The 13,176-nt window shown below is 37.5% G+C and overlaps 1 protein-coding gene across 1 annotated transcript in view; it reads right to left on the bottom strand.

The window, feature by feature from the left end:
- The window catches only part of LOC131676152 (mucin-5AC-like), a 14,188-nt gene extending 3,861 nt beyond the window's left edge, over positions 1-10,327 (bottom strand). Inside the window, exon 1 of the mRNA XM_058955274.1 lies at positions 8,841-10,327. Coding sequence (XP_058811257.1) covers positions 8,841-10,232 — 1,392 coding nt within the window. The 5' untranslated portion in view covers positions 10,233-10,327. The remainder of the gene's footprint in view (positions 1-8,840) is intronic.
- Between the last annotated feature and the right edge of the window lie 2,849 nt (positions 10,328-13,176).

Genomic DNA, 13,176 nt, shown 5'->3' with positions numbered 1-13,176 from the left:
AAGGGGGGGAGCATTTTTGACACAGCACTTATGATGCAGTAGGATTTGTTTAAATTTACTGAAAGTGGGAAGGTTTATCTCACGTGAAAAATTTTACATAACATTGCGTGAGCGAAAAGCCTGCGGCTGGCACTGTGCAATATGCTTAGGTGACTGTTGAAACCTAAAAAACTTCAACTTCCAAAAATGCCCAGCAGGAATGTCGGTTGAAAAGTAGTCATAAGTGATTAGTACTACACAGGAAATTACGGCTTTGAAAATTGGTGTAATTTTTGTAAATAACAACTGGAAATGGGAGACTGTGTTTACTTTGTCTTTTGATTACAGATTTCAAAAATTTAGTAAACAAAAAAACGAAACTCTACTTTTACAATTATTGTAAAAATAAAGTTTCGCTAAGCTATCTAATTTTTAACCCAAAAATTTTCACGCCATCTTCCCTTCGATCAAAGTAACCTACCCTAACTCGAACCTCAATTCTCATTGACGTCAACTTGCATGAACGCTCCGCTTCTTGTGTTCTCTTGCTTCTTTACATCACAACGCCTACTCACTTTCACACTGAACCTCCACCGCACCACTATACGAAACTATTTGCTCCGGTATCAGTGATGAACTGAAGTCAATCGAGCTTTTTTTGTTCTTCAATTTCGGGTGACGCTGGAAAACCCAGAACCTATTTTTCCCGTTCGTACTGCTTCGTGCCGAGATTGTCAACGACCGATAACCAGACCCACCATCGGAGAGGGTAACTTTCTAAATCTCTTTTCTTCGGAAAACGCGTCAGCAACCTACGTGAACTAACCTCAAATTATACCCCACCACTAGGTACGTCAAGTTTTTTGGGTGACAACTAGCACCAACAATGGTCGAATTCGTGTAACGCAGCCTACTAATACTATTCTACCAAGTAAAAAAATCAACCCTCTGAGAAAAAAGGTACCTACAATGTTACAACAACAACAACAATAGAAAACATCTATGGCGTCCACCGAAGGGAAATTTATTCTTTCGACCTTGTTCTCCTTTCCTACCGTTATAGGTTCAAAGATAATGTTCCAATTTTTAGATGGCAAATACGAAGCTTTTTGCCACGTCATAAATTAAATTTTGAATTATCCACTGACAGCTTGGGTTGGAACTTGGTATCCCAATCAGCCAAATCGAGTCGCTCCCTCCGATGAAAAAATGACCATTAGGTTTGAATTAGATTGCGCTGCTCGAGAAGGAAAAAAACGGAAGATGATTGATTATCCATAGACTGTATCCGCTTTCCTGGGGTTTTTTTCTCGTCTTGCCCGGCCTACATGGTTGGCCTCGAGGCAACCGTTTCCGTATAGTGCCGCACCCGTAACGCCATTAGTAGGCGGGGGATATCGCTTTTCAATTTTATAGCGTGTCCGCCGGGCCGAACTAAACTGTAATTAGCCTATAAATTTACCTCCATCGTTTACGCTTCAAAATTGTCGAACATGAAAAAAGCTCGTTAGAAACTAATGAAGATTGAATGAGTGCTTTACAAACTAGATTTTTTCACTTTTGGTATGCAGTATTAGGGTGAATAAAATTGAACGTTCTGTTCTCTCCTCCAATAAACTTTGTATTTCGCTAATAGATGGCCGAATCTTGTAGCACTTGATGTCAATCGCTACTTTAGCTAGCTCCCTTGAAATTCGCTCATTTTAAATCCACACATTCCTCAATGCAGGAATGGATGAAAAACCGTTAGCACGTATCCAATCCTAGATAAAGGATTTCTGTATTACTTTACTTCTCTTGTATCGAAGTGTATTTGAACCGTTATTTTTTTTAATTTTCAGATGAGAGAATATTAAGGATCTATTGAGTTTTAATATATATCACAGCTCCGGAATACAAATTAATCAAGAATTTGCTATTTTGACTAAAGCTTGAGCTTGTGCGATCACCCCTGGTTGATACTTCGTTGTCGATCTGGACTAGCTGAAATTGCACAGGGAATAAGTAGATAATTATGCTTGGGAGTAGCGAAACATCTTTCAATGTGCATCTCCTGATAATCCTAAAGTGTTTTTTGATCAATACCGGCGCCGGCCAGGTCCGAACGTAGATCGCGGAAGGAAAGGGAAGGAATGGTAAGTCCGATTCTTGCTTTCGCTAGAGGCCGTATATATACTCCTGCACTCCACATGTATCAAGGAAGGAGGATATTTGTTAGTAAGTTATAGAAGTTGGATTTAACTTCTTCTTTACCGACGCCAGAGAGGTGACTCAACTATCTGGTCTAGAGATATCGATCCATCAAGTCATGGACTGGGGACCACTTGCTTTACTTCCCTTCCGAAGGAAGACGTGACCACAGATTTTTTCACCTCAAAAAAATCTCAACGACCTCGGCTGGAATTGAACCCAGGCCAACTAGAATGAGTGGCGGTCACGCTTACTACTCAACCGCCGGCACCGTCTCAAGAATTTGCTATTTTGACTAAAGCTAAAATTTTTTATTATTATTATGTTTGTGAAATTTTTTGTAGCTTCAACGACCCTTCGTTTTTCACATTACAAAAAAACTGTTTTTAGCCAATGGGGATCTTTAATTTGGAAAAATTGTGCCAGTTTTTCATATGTATTGGTAGCGGGTGTCCTTACTAGTACACTCATATCCTTCTTAAACCTTAATTATTCTTTTATGATATTTAAATTAAAAAAACCAAATAAAATTCAACCAGCAAATTGACAGTTGTCCTGCTAAATGACGTATCTGCAAATATTTCGTTCGCCTCATTGTTAACCGGGACAGAACCCCACACAGCATGATCTGGTACTTTGTCAATCCGCTAGCAGCCTGCCATCCCAAGTTTCATCTGCAAACTATGGTAGATCTGATAAGGCAACCTATAGAGTCGTGCAAGTCGCATGGGTTTGGATGTGTTATTGTCCTAAAAGAAAACAAACTAAAAAATGTTTTTTTCAATAGTTTCGGGCCAAAAAATTTAAAAAGACCTGAGATATTAACTCACGGTACTAATCTGCATCAGAATATGCATTAACCCGCACACCCCTAAAGATCCCTATTAGTGGAATGTTTAACTTTTAGAAAAAGTATTAGTATTAGTTTATAGTTTATAGTTTATAGTTTATAGTTTATAGTTTATAGTTTATAGTTTATAGTTTATAGTTTATAGTTTATAGTTTATAGTTTATAGTTTATAGTTTATAGTTTATAGTTTATAGTTTATAGTTTATAGTTTATAGTTTATAGTTTATAGTTTATAGTTTATAGTTTATAGTTTATAGTTTATAGTTTATAGTTTATAGTTTATAGTTTATAGTTTATAGTTTATAGTTTATAGTTTATAGTTTATAGTTTATAGTTTATAGTTTATAGTTTATAGTTTATAGTTTATAGTTTATAGTTTATAGTTTATAGTTTATAGTTTATAGTTTATAGTTTATAGTTTATAGTTTATAGTTTATAGTTTATAGTTTATAGTTTATAGTTTATAGTTTATAGTTTATAGTTTATAGTTTATAGTTTATAGTTTATAGTTTATAGTTTATAGTTTATAGTTTATAGTTTATAGTTTATAGTTTATAGTTTATAGTTTATAGTTTATAGTTTATAGTTTATAGTTTATAGTTTATAGTTTATAGTTTATAGTTTATAGTTTATAGTTTATAGTTTATAGTTTATAGTTTATAGTTTATAGTTTATAGTTTATAGTTTATAGTTTATAGTTTATAGTTTATAGTTTATAGTTTATAGTTTATAGTTTATAGTTTATAGTTTATAGTTTATAGTTTAGAATTTATAGTTTTCAGTCTTTAGTTTTTAGATTGTTGGTTTTAAATATTGGTTCTCTGTTTTTTGTGTTGGCCAATTTTTGTTTTTATTCTTTTCTTTTGTTATTGGTCTGATTCTCTTGTGTTTTTTTTCCTTTAATTTTTTGTTGTTTTTTTCTCTGACATATTTTGTTTTTTTTTTAGTATTCTGTTTTTTTGCTTTTTGTTTATTTTTATTGTTTTCTTTGTTCACTTGTTTAGTTTTGTTGGTGCCTTTGTATTCTTTTTTGTTTTTGTTTACTGCTTTGTTTAGTTTGTTTTCCCTTTTATGTCTTTTTTATCTTTTTTTTATTTCTGTTTGCTGTTGTTTCGATTATTTTCTTCTTTGCTTCTTCATATTTTCTGTTCCTTTTGTTTTGTGTTTTTGTTCTTTCTTTTGTTTTCTCGATTTTTTTCGTTCCTTTTCGTTTATTTCTGGTAATCTGGTTATGGTTTTTTGCTTTTTTGGGCTAATTTTTGGTGTTATTTTCTGTTTTTTCCTTTTTGTTTGTTTTTTTTTGATCTTCGGTTTTCATTTTTTGTTTTTTATTCATTTTCTTTGTTTTTTTGGCTCTTTGTTCTTCCCTTTTTTGTTCTTCTGTTTTTTTATGTTTTTGATTTCTCTTGTAATTTAGTTCTTCTTGTTTTTTGCTTCTTTTTTTGCCTTGTTTTTTGATATTTTGGTTTCCATGCTTTACGTTTCTAATTTTTTTGGTTTCCTTGTTCTTTTAGTTTGTTTAATAGTTTTGTTTATTTTTGCTTTTTTGTAGTTTTTTTTTGTTTTTTCTTTGTTTATTTTTGGGTTTTCTGCATTTTGTTCTTTTTTGGTTTTTCTGTATTTTGTTCTTTTTTGGCTTTGTGTTTTTATGTTTGGTTTTGGGTTCTTCGTTTTTTGTTTAGTCTTTGCTTTTTTGTTATTTTGTTTTTTTTTTCTTTTTTTATTTTGCCGTTTGTTAGTTTATTATTTCTTTTTTTCTTGTGTTTTTGTAGTTTTGTTTTTTCTTTGTGTCCTTTTTTTTAAAACTTGTAATTGTTTTCCTTTGCTATTTTTTGTTCCTCTTGTTTTAATTCTTTTTGGTTTTCTTTTGATTTTTGTTTGCTTTTTTTCTCATTTTTTTCTTCTTGTTTTTCTGTTTCTTTTGTTTTTGGTATTTTGGTTTTCTATTTTTTGTTTAATGTTTTTGATCATTGCTTTTTTGTTTTATTTTTCTTTTGGGTTTCTTTGTTTTTCGGATTTTAGTTTGTTTTTTTTTGCCTTTTTTTAGTTTTTTTGTTTCTTTATGTTGTTTCTTTTACTTTCACCTGATATTCTCTTTATTTCCTTATATTTTTGTTTCTTTTGCTTTTTGCTCTGATTCTTCATTTTTTGTCTTTTGTTTTTGTTCTTTTTTAGGTTTTAAATGTTTTTTGTTTCGCTATTTTTTGCGTTTTTTTGATTTTTTTATTTTATTTTGTTTTGTTTCTTTTTGTTTTTTGCTTTGTTTATTTTTGTTTCTTGGTCTTCAATTTTTATTTTTTTCATTTCGCGGAATTTTTTATTAATCTTTGTTTTAGGTCTTTTTCCTTATTCTCTTGTTTTTTATGCTTGTATTTTCTTTTTGTTTATCTTTTGCTTTTTTATATTTTGGTTGTTTTTCTTGTATTTAGTTTATGTCGTTCCTTTGTTCTTTTAGTTTGTTATTTTCTTTTTGTTTTTCCTTTTTTTGTTCCTTTTGTGGTTTTGTTTTCTTTATGTTTGTTTTTCGGTGTTTCTTGTTTTTCTTGTTTACTTTTTTGTTGCTTGTGGTTTTCATGCTTTTTGTTTTTTTAATTCACGTTTTTTTGTTACTTTGTTATTCTGTTATTTTGCTTTGTTTATTTCGTTATTTTGTTATTTTGCCATTTTGCTATTTTATTATTTGGTTCTGCTATTTTGTTTTTTTTTGGGTCCTTATTTTTTTCGTTTTTGTTACTTTTTGTTTAAAATGTTTAAACAGCAGCTGGGATTTTTAATATTGATCGAAATTCGCAGGAGAGTGTCATTGCCTAAACGTCGAAGGGAGGTTTGAAAATCCAAGCTGTCGAGAATAGTAGACCAATCCACTCTAGCAGTCAGAATGGAGTCAACAATTTCCTCCCGTTTTTTAAATCGGATCAGGACAGCTCAGATAGACCCAGAATTTCTGTTGCCGTTTTTATATCCAGGTGAATGCAGTTGCCCAAAATTTCGTATCACTCTAATGACTACATTCAGGAGTGGAGCATAGCCCCCAGTATTCACAAGCTGGTAAAGCAGTAGACGACGGAGTAGTGCAAGAATCAGCCCAGGAACGCACGCAGCCGACGACAGATACCTAGAACTAGATCTACCTGAGATTCAGGAGAGGATCATTTAAGGAATAATAAAGCCGCTGGCAACGATCAACTGCCATGTTAGGTCAAGCTCAAACACGGAGGAGAGACTTTGACTAGAGCACTGCACTAGGTGATTTCGAGGTTCTATGATGTGAGTAGTATGCCCCATGTATAAAAAGGGTGAGAAGTTGGATTACCACCGGGTTATCATTTCCGAACCGCGTTTACAAGATGCTGTCTTAAATACTTTTTTTATGTTAGCAAGAGAGTTTGTAGAGCAATATTAAGCAAGCATGAAACAGCCAACCACTTGCTGCAGTAGATCCACACATGTTAAACTCGAATCGACGCCATTTATCTCTACCTTGTGAGCGGGTAGGTAGACACGGAACTCTATCGTAAGAGCCATGTATCCCGCAATGTGATTTGCTTGCTTTAGATCGTAAGCCACAACCCTGAGCTTATTTGGGCGGATTTTTGAAATTTTAGTCACAGCCGAATATCTTGATTCAGAAAAAGGGGCAACGTACGGTATATCCGAGTTCAATGGGTAGAACTTTAAATGGAGGATCAGAGTTTATTTTACCATCCGATGGGTCTTTCTCGGCTTCGGCCTGTAGTCCGGTACGAAAGCAGAACGTAAAGAATACGATTGGAGAGACAAGAACTAGTTTAGAAAATATGTAAAAGGCAAATCAAGTAATAATAAAGTATAAATGTGATCGCTTCAATCGGTGGACGAATGTTGATCTGAACACCAAAGCAGCTTGCACAAATTTTGTGCTATAACTTTGAGAATAACAGTTCACAAATGTTCTCGCACGCCTCAAGAATGCGCAAAGAACCTTGAGCAGCGTCTTTGTTTCACGGCACTTCACCCAAACACATCCGAACGATCCGAGCGACACAATACGATTGACAATTCAAAGATGAACTTTCGAGGTAAACAAAAAAACAGACATGGTTTTAAAAATTCGTAAATTAGGCGCAGGGCCCAAAACTCGCATATCTACTCAAATCATTTTTTCACAAACTCCTGCCTTTCCTAATTCATATAAAACAAAACAATAGAGGCAAAGTCCGTCTTCCTTCAATTATATGAAAACAAGTAGCGGATGTAGTGATTTTCGTTTTCCTATGAGATTCCGAATATTCAATCTCGTTCATAGCAATTTTCGATGATCATTTCAATTTTCATAAAGCGATGCGTATCATGAAATACTAAATATCAATTTCATTTTATTTTAGTTTCCCCGGCATTAAGTTTATTATCGAAGGCACTAATGTCATAGACAATTTCAAAGCAAAAACGAATGTGCGGAGGAAATAGTGAAAACACTTTGTTTTGAACTAACGCGCGTGGCTGGTGTCATAGCCCAGGGATAGGATAAGGGTTTGTGCATTGGACCGGAATTCCAAGGGTCGCAGGTTCGAGTCCTGCCTCTGGAGGGATTTTTTTGCACATAATTACTTTCGTTTGGAGAAATTTAGTATAGTGCATCTTGCATTGGCTTGCTAAGCCAAACCAAATGTTTCCATTTTATTAGTTCTCATCAGCTTAAAATGGGCTCGTTTTCTTGCGGGACATCACACTTGACTAGGGGAATAATTTTTGAGAGCTTGATTAATTGATTCGATTAATCGGCCAAGATCATCGATTAAAGTCAATAATCGATTAGGTAGTAAATCTTAGTTCGTGAACCAAAAAAAAGGTCGCAGGGTCTATTTTGAAATGTTGAGTCGCTTGCATATTTTATTTGCCGTTTACACTTTTAGCGTTAGCACATAAGTATCATGAATTATGTTTTAGATTAATTGATATCAGCTAATCGATTTACTCGATTATACTTAAAGCTTCTAATCGATTATTAATTTGTCGATTATTTCAGAAATTAATCAATTATTTGCGTTAATCGAGTAAAAAAATACATCACTAATTGTGTCACCGTTTTTTGGAGCTAGCGTCAATCCAGCGGTCTTGTCACTAAGTTAGTGTCGGATTCTGATGAGACGAAGTCGAAACGCACCTATTTCAAGTTTTAATATACATTAAATTTGAGCATTTTCTAAATAATCCACCAAAATCGCTGAAACATTAACCAAAACAAATTTCTGGCTACATCGCACTCAACAGACACCGAAAAGAAAAACGGAATCCTTGAATGTGCGAGACGTTTACAAACGAAACCATGGTAGAACCACTGTTTCTGTTTGTGTAAACCTTTTCACCCACCACGTTTCGTGATAATGATCATAAGTTTGAAAATTAGAACAGTTCACGGTCTCCGGCGCTGATTTTTTGTCCCGTTCGCACAGCATTAAAAGAACAATTAATCCTAGCTGCACGCACATACACTCTAACACACTTACATACACACACACTAACGACGACCGCCTCGACGACGGCGACAAGATTGGTCTGCTTCATTTGCATTGCTAATTGCCCACGAGTTGCCCCCTCCCAACCAGCCCACGCAGAACAGTAAACCATGTCGTAACCTAGAAAGCTCAACACCATCGCCCTTTCGTTTATGTTTTCTTGTTACTCTTCCGACCAGTCAAAATGAGGAGAAATTTCGCCAACCGCGAGACTTATAAAAATACACCACCGAACGAACAAAATTGATGGCGCTGTGTTCTGAAATCATGGCTAGGTGGTCCTATTAATAGGGTTTTTATGTGTTACGGTTTTCAAGGGTACCTACCTTAAAGACTTTGAACGAGGACACCACATAGCTGGACCCATCCTCCAGCTCATCCAGCGAGTACTTGCGGTCGCCGTCCATGGAAAAGATGTACCGTGCGCCCCGGGGCAGATCCATCCGAGCGGAGATCTTATCCAGGAGCGCCTCCAGTGTGCAAATGTCACGCCCGGGTTTGAAGCGAAATTCGACACCCGGGAAGAAGGGATCGCCATTCCGATAGAACAGCACCCGTCGGGCCTTCCAGAACGACAGGTTTGAGTATCTGGACTGCGGATTGCCCCCGATGGTGCCGGGTACGCCCGGGTTGTGCGGCAGTAAGCCGGACGGACCGGGAATGTTCTCGAGAGAGTCGGCGCGCGAGGTAGTCCGCGCGACACCACTGATAGCCGGATGAACCGGCGTCGTTTGCGGTTGGGAGGAAGAGTTTTCACTCTGAATGTCCATGGACAGCGGCACTCCAGCCGCACCGGATAAGGCCACCGAAACGCCCGGTCCTGTTGTACTCGTTAGAAGAGCACCGGCAGGACTCTGCAATGGACTTCCGGTAGTAGTTGTTGTCGTTCGTCGTTGATTTGCACCCCAACCACCACGACCACCGCCACCAATGGCACCACCACCGCTAGAACCGATTTTATTCCGATTCACCACTACGTTACTTGTTATCACAGGATTTACGCTTCGCGACGTGGCCCCGGGACCACTGTCTTCATCGTCTGTAGGCGATAGATTACTATTGAATGTTTCACTGTCCGGACGGCCTTTCCAACCGCCTCGGCGAGGCTTCAGACCACCAATTGGACGCGTCGGAAGATTCGGATTCGGAGGACCTCGTATCCCAATCCCATTTCCCGGGAGATCCCCGATAGTTCCTTCCGAATCAATATCCCTCAGTGGGCTGGCGTCAAAGTTATTGCCATTGTTGTCCCGTAAAGGCGTTGCTGGTTTGTTCACTGCACGCTTCAACGGCAACGGTGACACCGATCCCTTGCTCTTGATTAACGGTCTCGGTTTCGCTGGAAGAACACTAGGGGGTGGCACTGGTTCACTTTCGTTGGCCTCCTTCTGACCGATGCTGGTATTGTTATTGCTATTAGCCTGCTGCTGTTGCTGTACCGAAGTAGGTCCTGCAGTATTGCCACTCGCAACAACACTGGAAGCGGCAGCAGCTCCGAACGGTGTTCTACTCGGAGATGTTTGTAAACCACTGACTGGATTTGCCGGACCATTCTCTCTCAAAGCCATCGGCTGTGATTTACCCGTACTTGTGACGGGTTGCGTTGTGTTGGTGTTGCCTCCATCACCACCGTCACCAATAAAATCGTTGTTGTTGTTGCTAATATCGGGGGGCGTTTTCAGGCTTCGTTCGGCGTCTGCGCCGATTTCATTGGACATTATTATAAAATTGCTGTGTTGGTTTTCCCTCCACGGGGGCTGGTGACGATAGCCGGTGCTACCGTGCCACTCGCGTAGTTGGCTTTGACGCTGATCTAGATAGCTGCTGCTGCTGCCGATAGGGCCACCATTCGCGTGGGTGGCATCGATGTGGTCGTTCTGATGATGATGATGATGTTGATGGTGGTTGGTTGGACCGACTGAGGATGCCCGATAGCCAATGTTTCCGACACCACCGACGCGGTAGTACTTGTTGACATTGTATGACCGAACCGGAACGTATGGGGGTGGTGGCGGCGGCGGCTGTGGCGCTAGCGGCTGTGGTCGTGCTGCCACCTGGTACTCAGTGGCATCTACCGGATCGTCCTCGTCAAAGAACTCGCTACTCGAGACTGTCTCCGATGCTGAGCTCTGGGGTGGTGGTTTCGGTGGTTCGGTTAGTATTTATTTTTTTATTGTTCCGTCGATTTGTTTCGGTTTCGGATTCGTCGTAGGGGGTTGGTTAACAGGGTTGGAAAAAACGGGGGGGAAAGGTAATTACTAGCTACTGGGTTTATCGGCAGTGAGTTGTTCTCATTTCGTACGGTTTATAATGTTCTTCAAGCTTTTATTGCGGTCACACAGAAGCAAAGTGCGAATAAATTTGATTTCATGCTTCACACGCACATTCAAACATGGATCGAACAAGTGCGCTATTGGAAAAGTGGGAGTCACGGGGCAAGTGCAAATTTTTATTCTCTAATTAAGCAAGCGGGTAAGCATGAGCATTGTGACGGGGTGGATTAATAAAAAAATGGGTAATTGGCCAATGTCGATTGCTATCTAAAGGGCAGACGGCAATTAATAGTTTTAGTAAGTCACGGTGGCTCTTCAATAATGTAACGAATTCCTTCTGTCTAAGAAGATTTCAAGGTACCGATTTTTGATGTTTTAGAAATATTTTACATAAAGAAAAGGGGCACACTATTAGAACCAGGTAAGATCTAATTGAGTGAATGACTTGTATCTAGAAACAATCAATTGTTTAGGTATTAAAGAGCACGTTGTGAAAAAAATTGGTAATCAGTCATTGCAGATGGAGAATCATGACTAACTTATGAAAATAGCGTATGTTCAAAAATTACCGACGGTGTTTTCAAAGTTTTACTTTCATTTCAATAAAATATGAAAGACAAGTTTTAGAATTTTTCAATAACTATTGCAACATGGCATCACTCCGAAACAGTGCCGTAGACAGAAATTTTGATGTTTGGTGCAAACCGTCGTTTTTTAGAAAACATTCGAATGTACTTTAAATAAAATATTGAATTCAACAACAACTCATCAGTTAAGTCTAAAAAATTTTTTGCAGCTCAATTTGTCTCATCAGTATCTGGCACTAACTCAACATCAGATAGACACTAAATCCAAAAATGAAACTACTTGTAATGAACTGTTTCACTTTTTTGTTTCTTTCACGGATTTTAAGTTGTCCGTGGCGCGCTGCTGCGCGATTGTTTATAATTCCAACATTTTTATTTATTTTGACATGAACAAAACTTTTTTTTGTTAGACTAGTGGTGCATGAAGGAGACCGAGAGGGCTTATGGGCCGATAACTAACGATCAACAATTAGCCTGTGCGCTCTGGCGTGGCCAACTGGCGAGTCGACGTGGATTGACTTGTACTGTATTTGCCGTGTTTGCAAACATTGTTCCACAGTTTAATAGAAGTGTTAGTCGACACGGCTCACAGTGGGGGTCGATTGTATGTCGATTTATCGGTCGGTCATCGTGCACAGACTAACTGCAGAAATGTAAAAGTAGAAGCTTATTAGTGTTAGTGTAGTAGTAATTGTAGTTTTTCGTACTAGTTGTATGTCTATCGTGTTTGTCTGAGTATTTGTGACAGCTGGGTCAGCAAATACATGCAGAACTGGCGTATATGATAGAATAGTGGGTAGAGTTGGTCACGGCGAGTGACAACACAGGACAATCTAAGAGCGATCCCGCTCCCTTCGTTACGTTTCGCTCGAACGTCTTTGGCAATACTCTGCCAGAATGTCTTTCGTGAGAATTCGTAACCCGAACACGTCGAATTCATACACACGCAATGCTAGCTACACCACAATCGGCGAAGATTTCAAGCTATTGTTGGACAAATTTGCAATTCTCAATTGAACGAGCGGATGAGATAAAATATTTTTAAATTGTCTGCGAAGGACCACCGAGGAGTTTAGCACTGAATACAGGTCATTGAAGTAAAGTAGAAACATCAACGGTCTCAAGTAGCCTCCCTGGGCTATTCCTGATATAAAAGTAAATGTTTGGCAAACTCCAATGAAACCATTACCTCTTGATCTGTGATCCAGAGCGACAGATAGGTGGGTGTAAATGATATCAGTTTGAGCGCGACGTTCCATACTACCTGTTATGTTGGATATTTAATATGCCTTTTTCTTAGTCCCTGAAGTGGCAGTTCGAGACAGCACTTAATTAAGTTAGTCCGTGTTAATTATTGTTGTCTTTTTCTTTTTTCCTTTTTGCATTTTATCCTTTTTGCATTTTATCCAATTTCTGGTGGGATTTCCTGCTTTCTTCTTTCTAGTTGTTATTTTCAGCTACCCTCGCTTTTTCTTCTCATCTTCTTTTTTCTTATTCTGGATTTCTTTCTGATTTTCATTTTCGAATTTCTACCTAAATTTCATCTTTTCCTTATAAATTTTTCGGTTTACTTTTATTCTAATATTTTGTTTTTGCCTTAACCATTTTTCAATTTCACTTTTCTGTTTCTTTCGCCTTTTTTTCTATTTCTTGTTTCATTATCTTATTATTTTTCCCATTTTCCTATTAAATTTTTTCTGTCGTTTTCCTTTCAATATTTTTCTTTTCGTTTTGCTTCTTTTTGTCATTTTTCTTCTATTGTACTACTTTTTACTGTTTTCTCTTTTACATTTCTTCTTTCT

The sequence above is a fragment of the Topomyia yanbarensis genome, chromosome 1 (assembly GCF_030247195.1).
Source record: "Topomyia yanbarensis strain Yona2022 chromosome 1, ASM3024719v1, whole genome shotgun sequence".
Classification (NCBI taxonomy): domain Eukaryota; kingdom Metazoa; phylum Arthropoda; class Insecta; order Diptera; family Culicidae; genus Topomyia; species Topomyia yanbarensis.
This window is presented reverse-complemented; position numbering and strand designations above follow the sequence as displayed.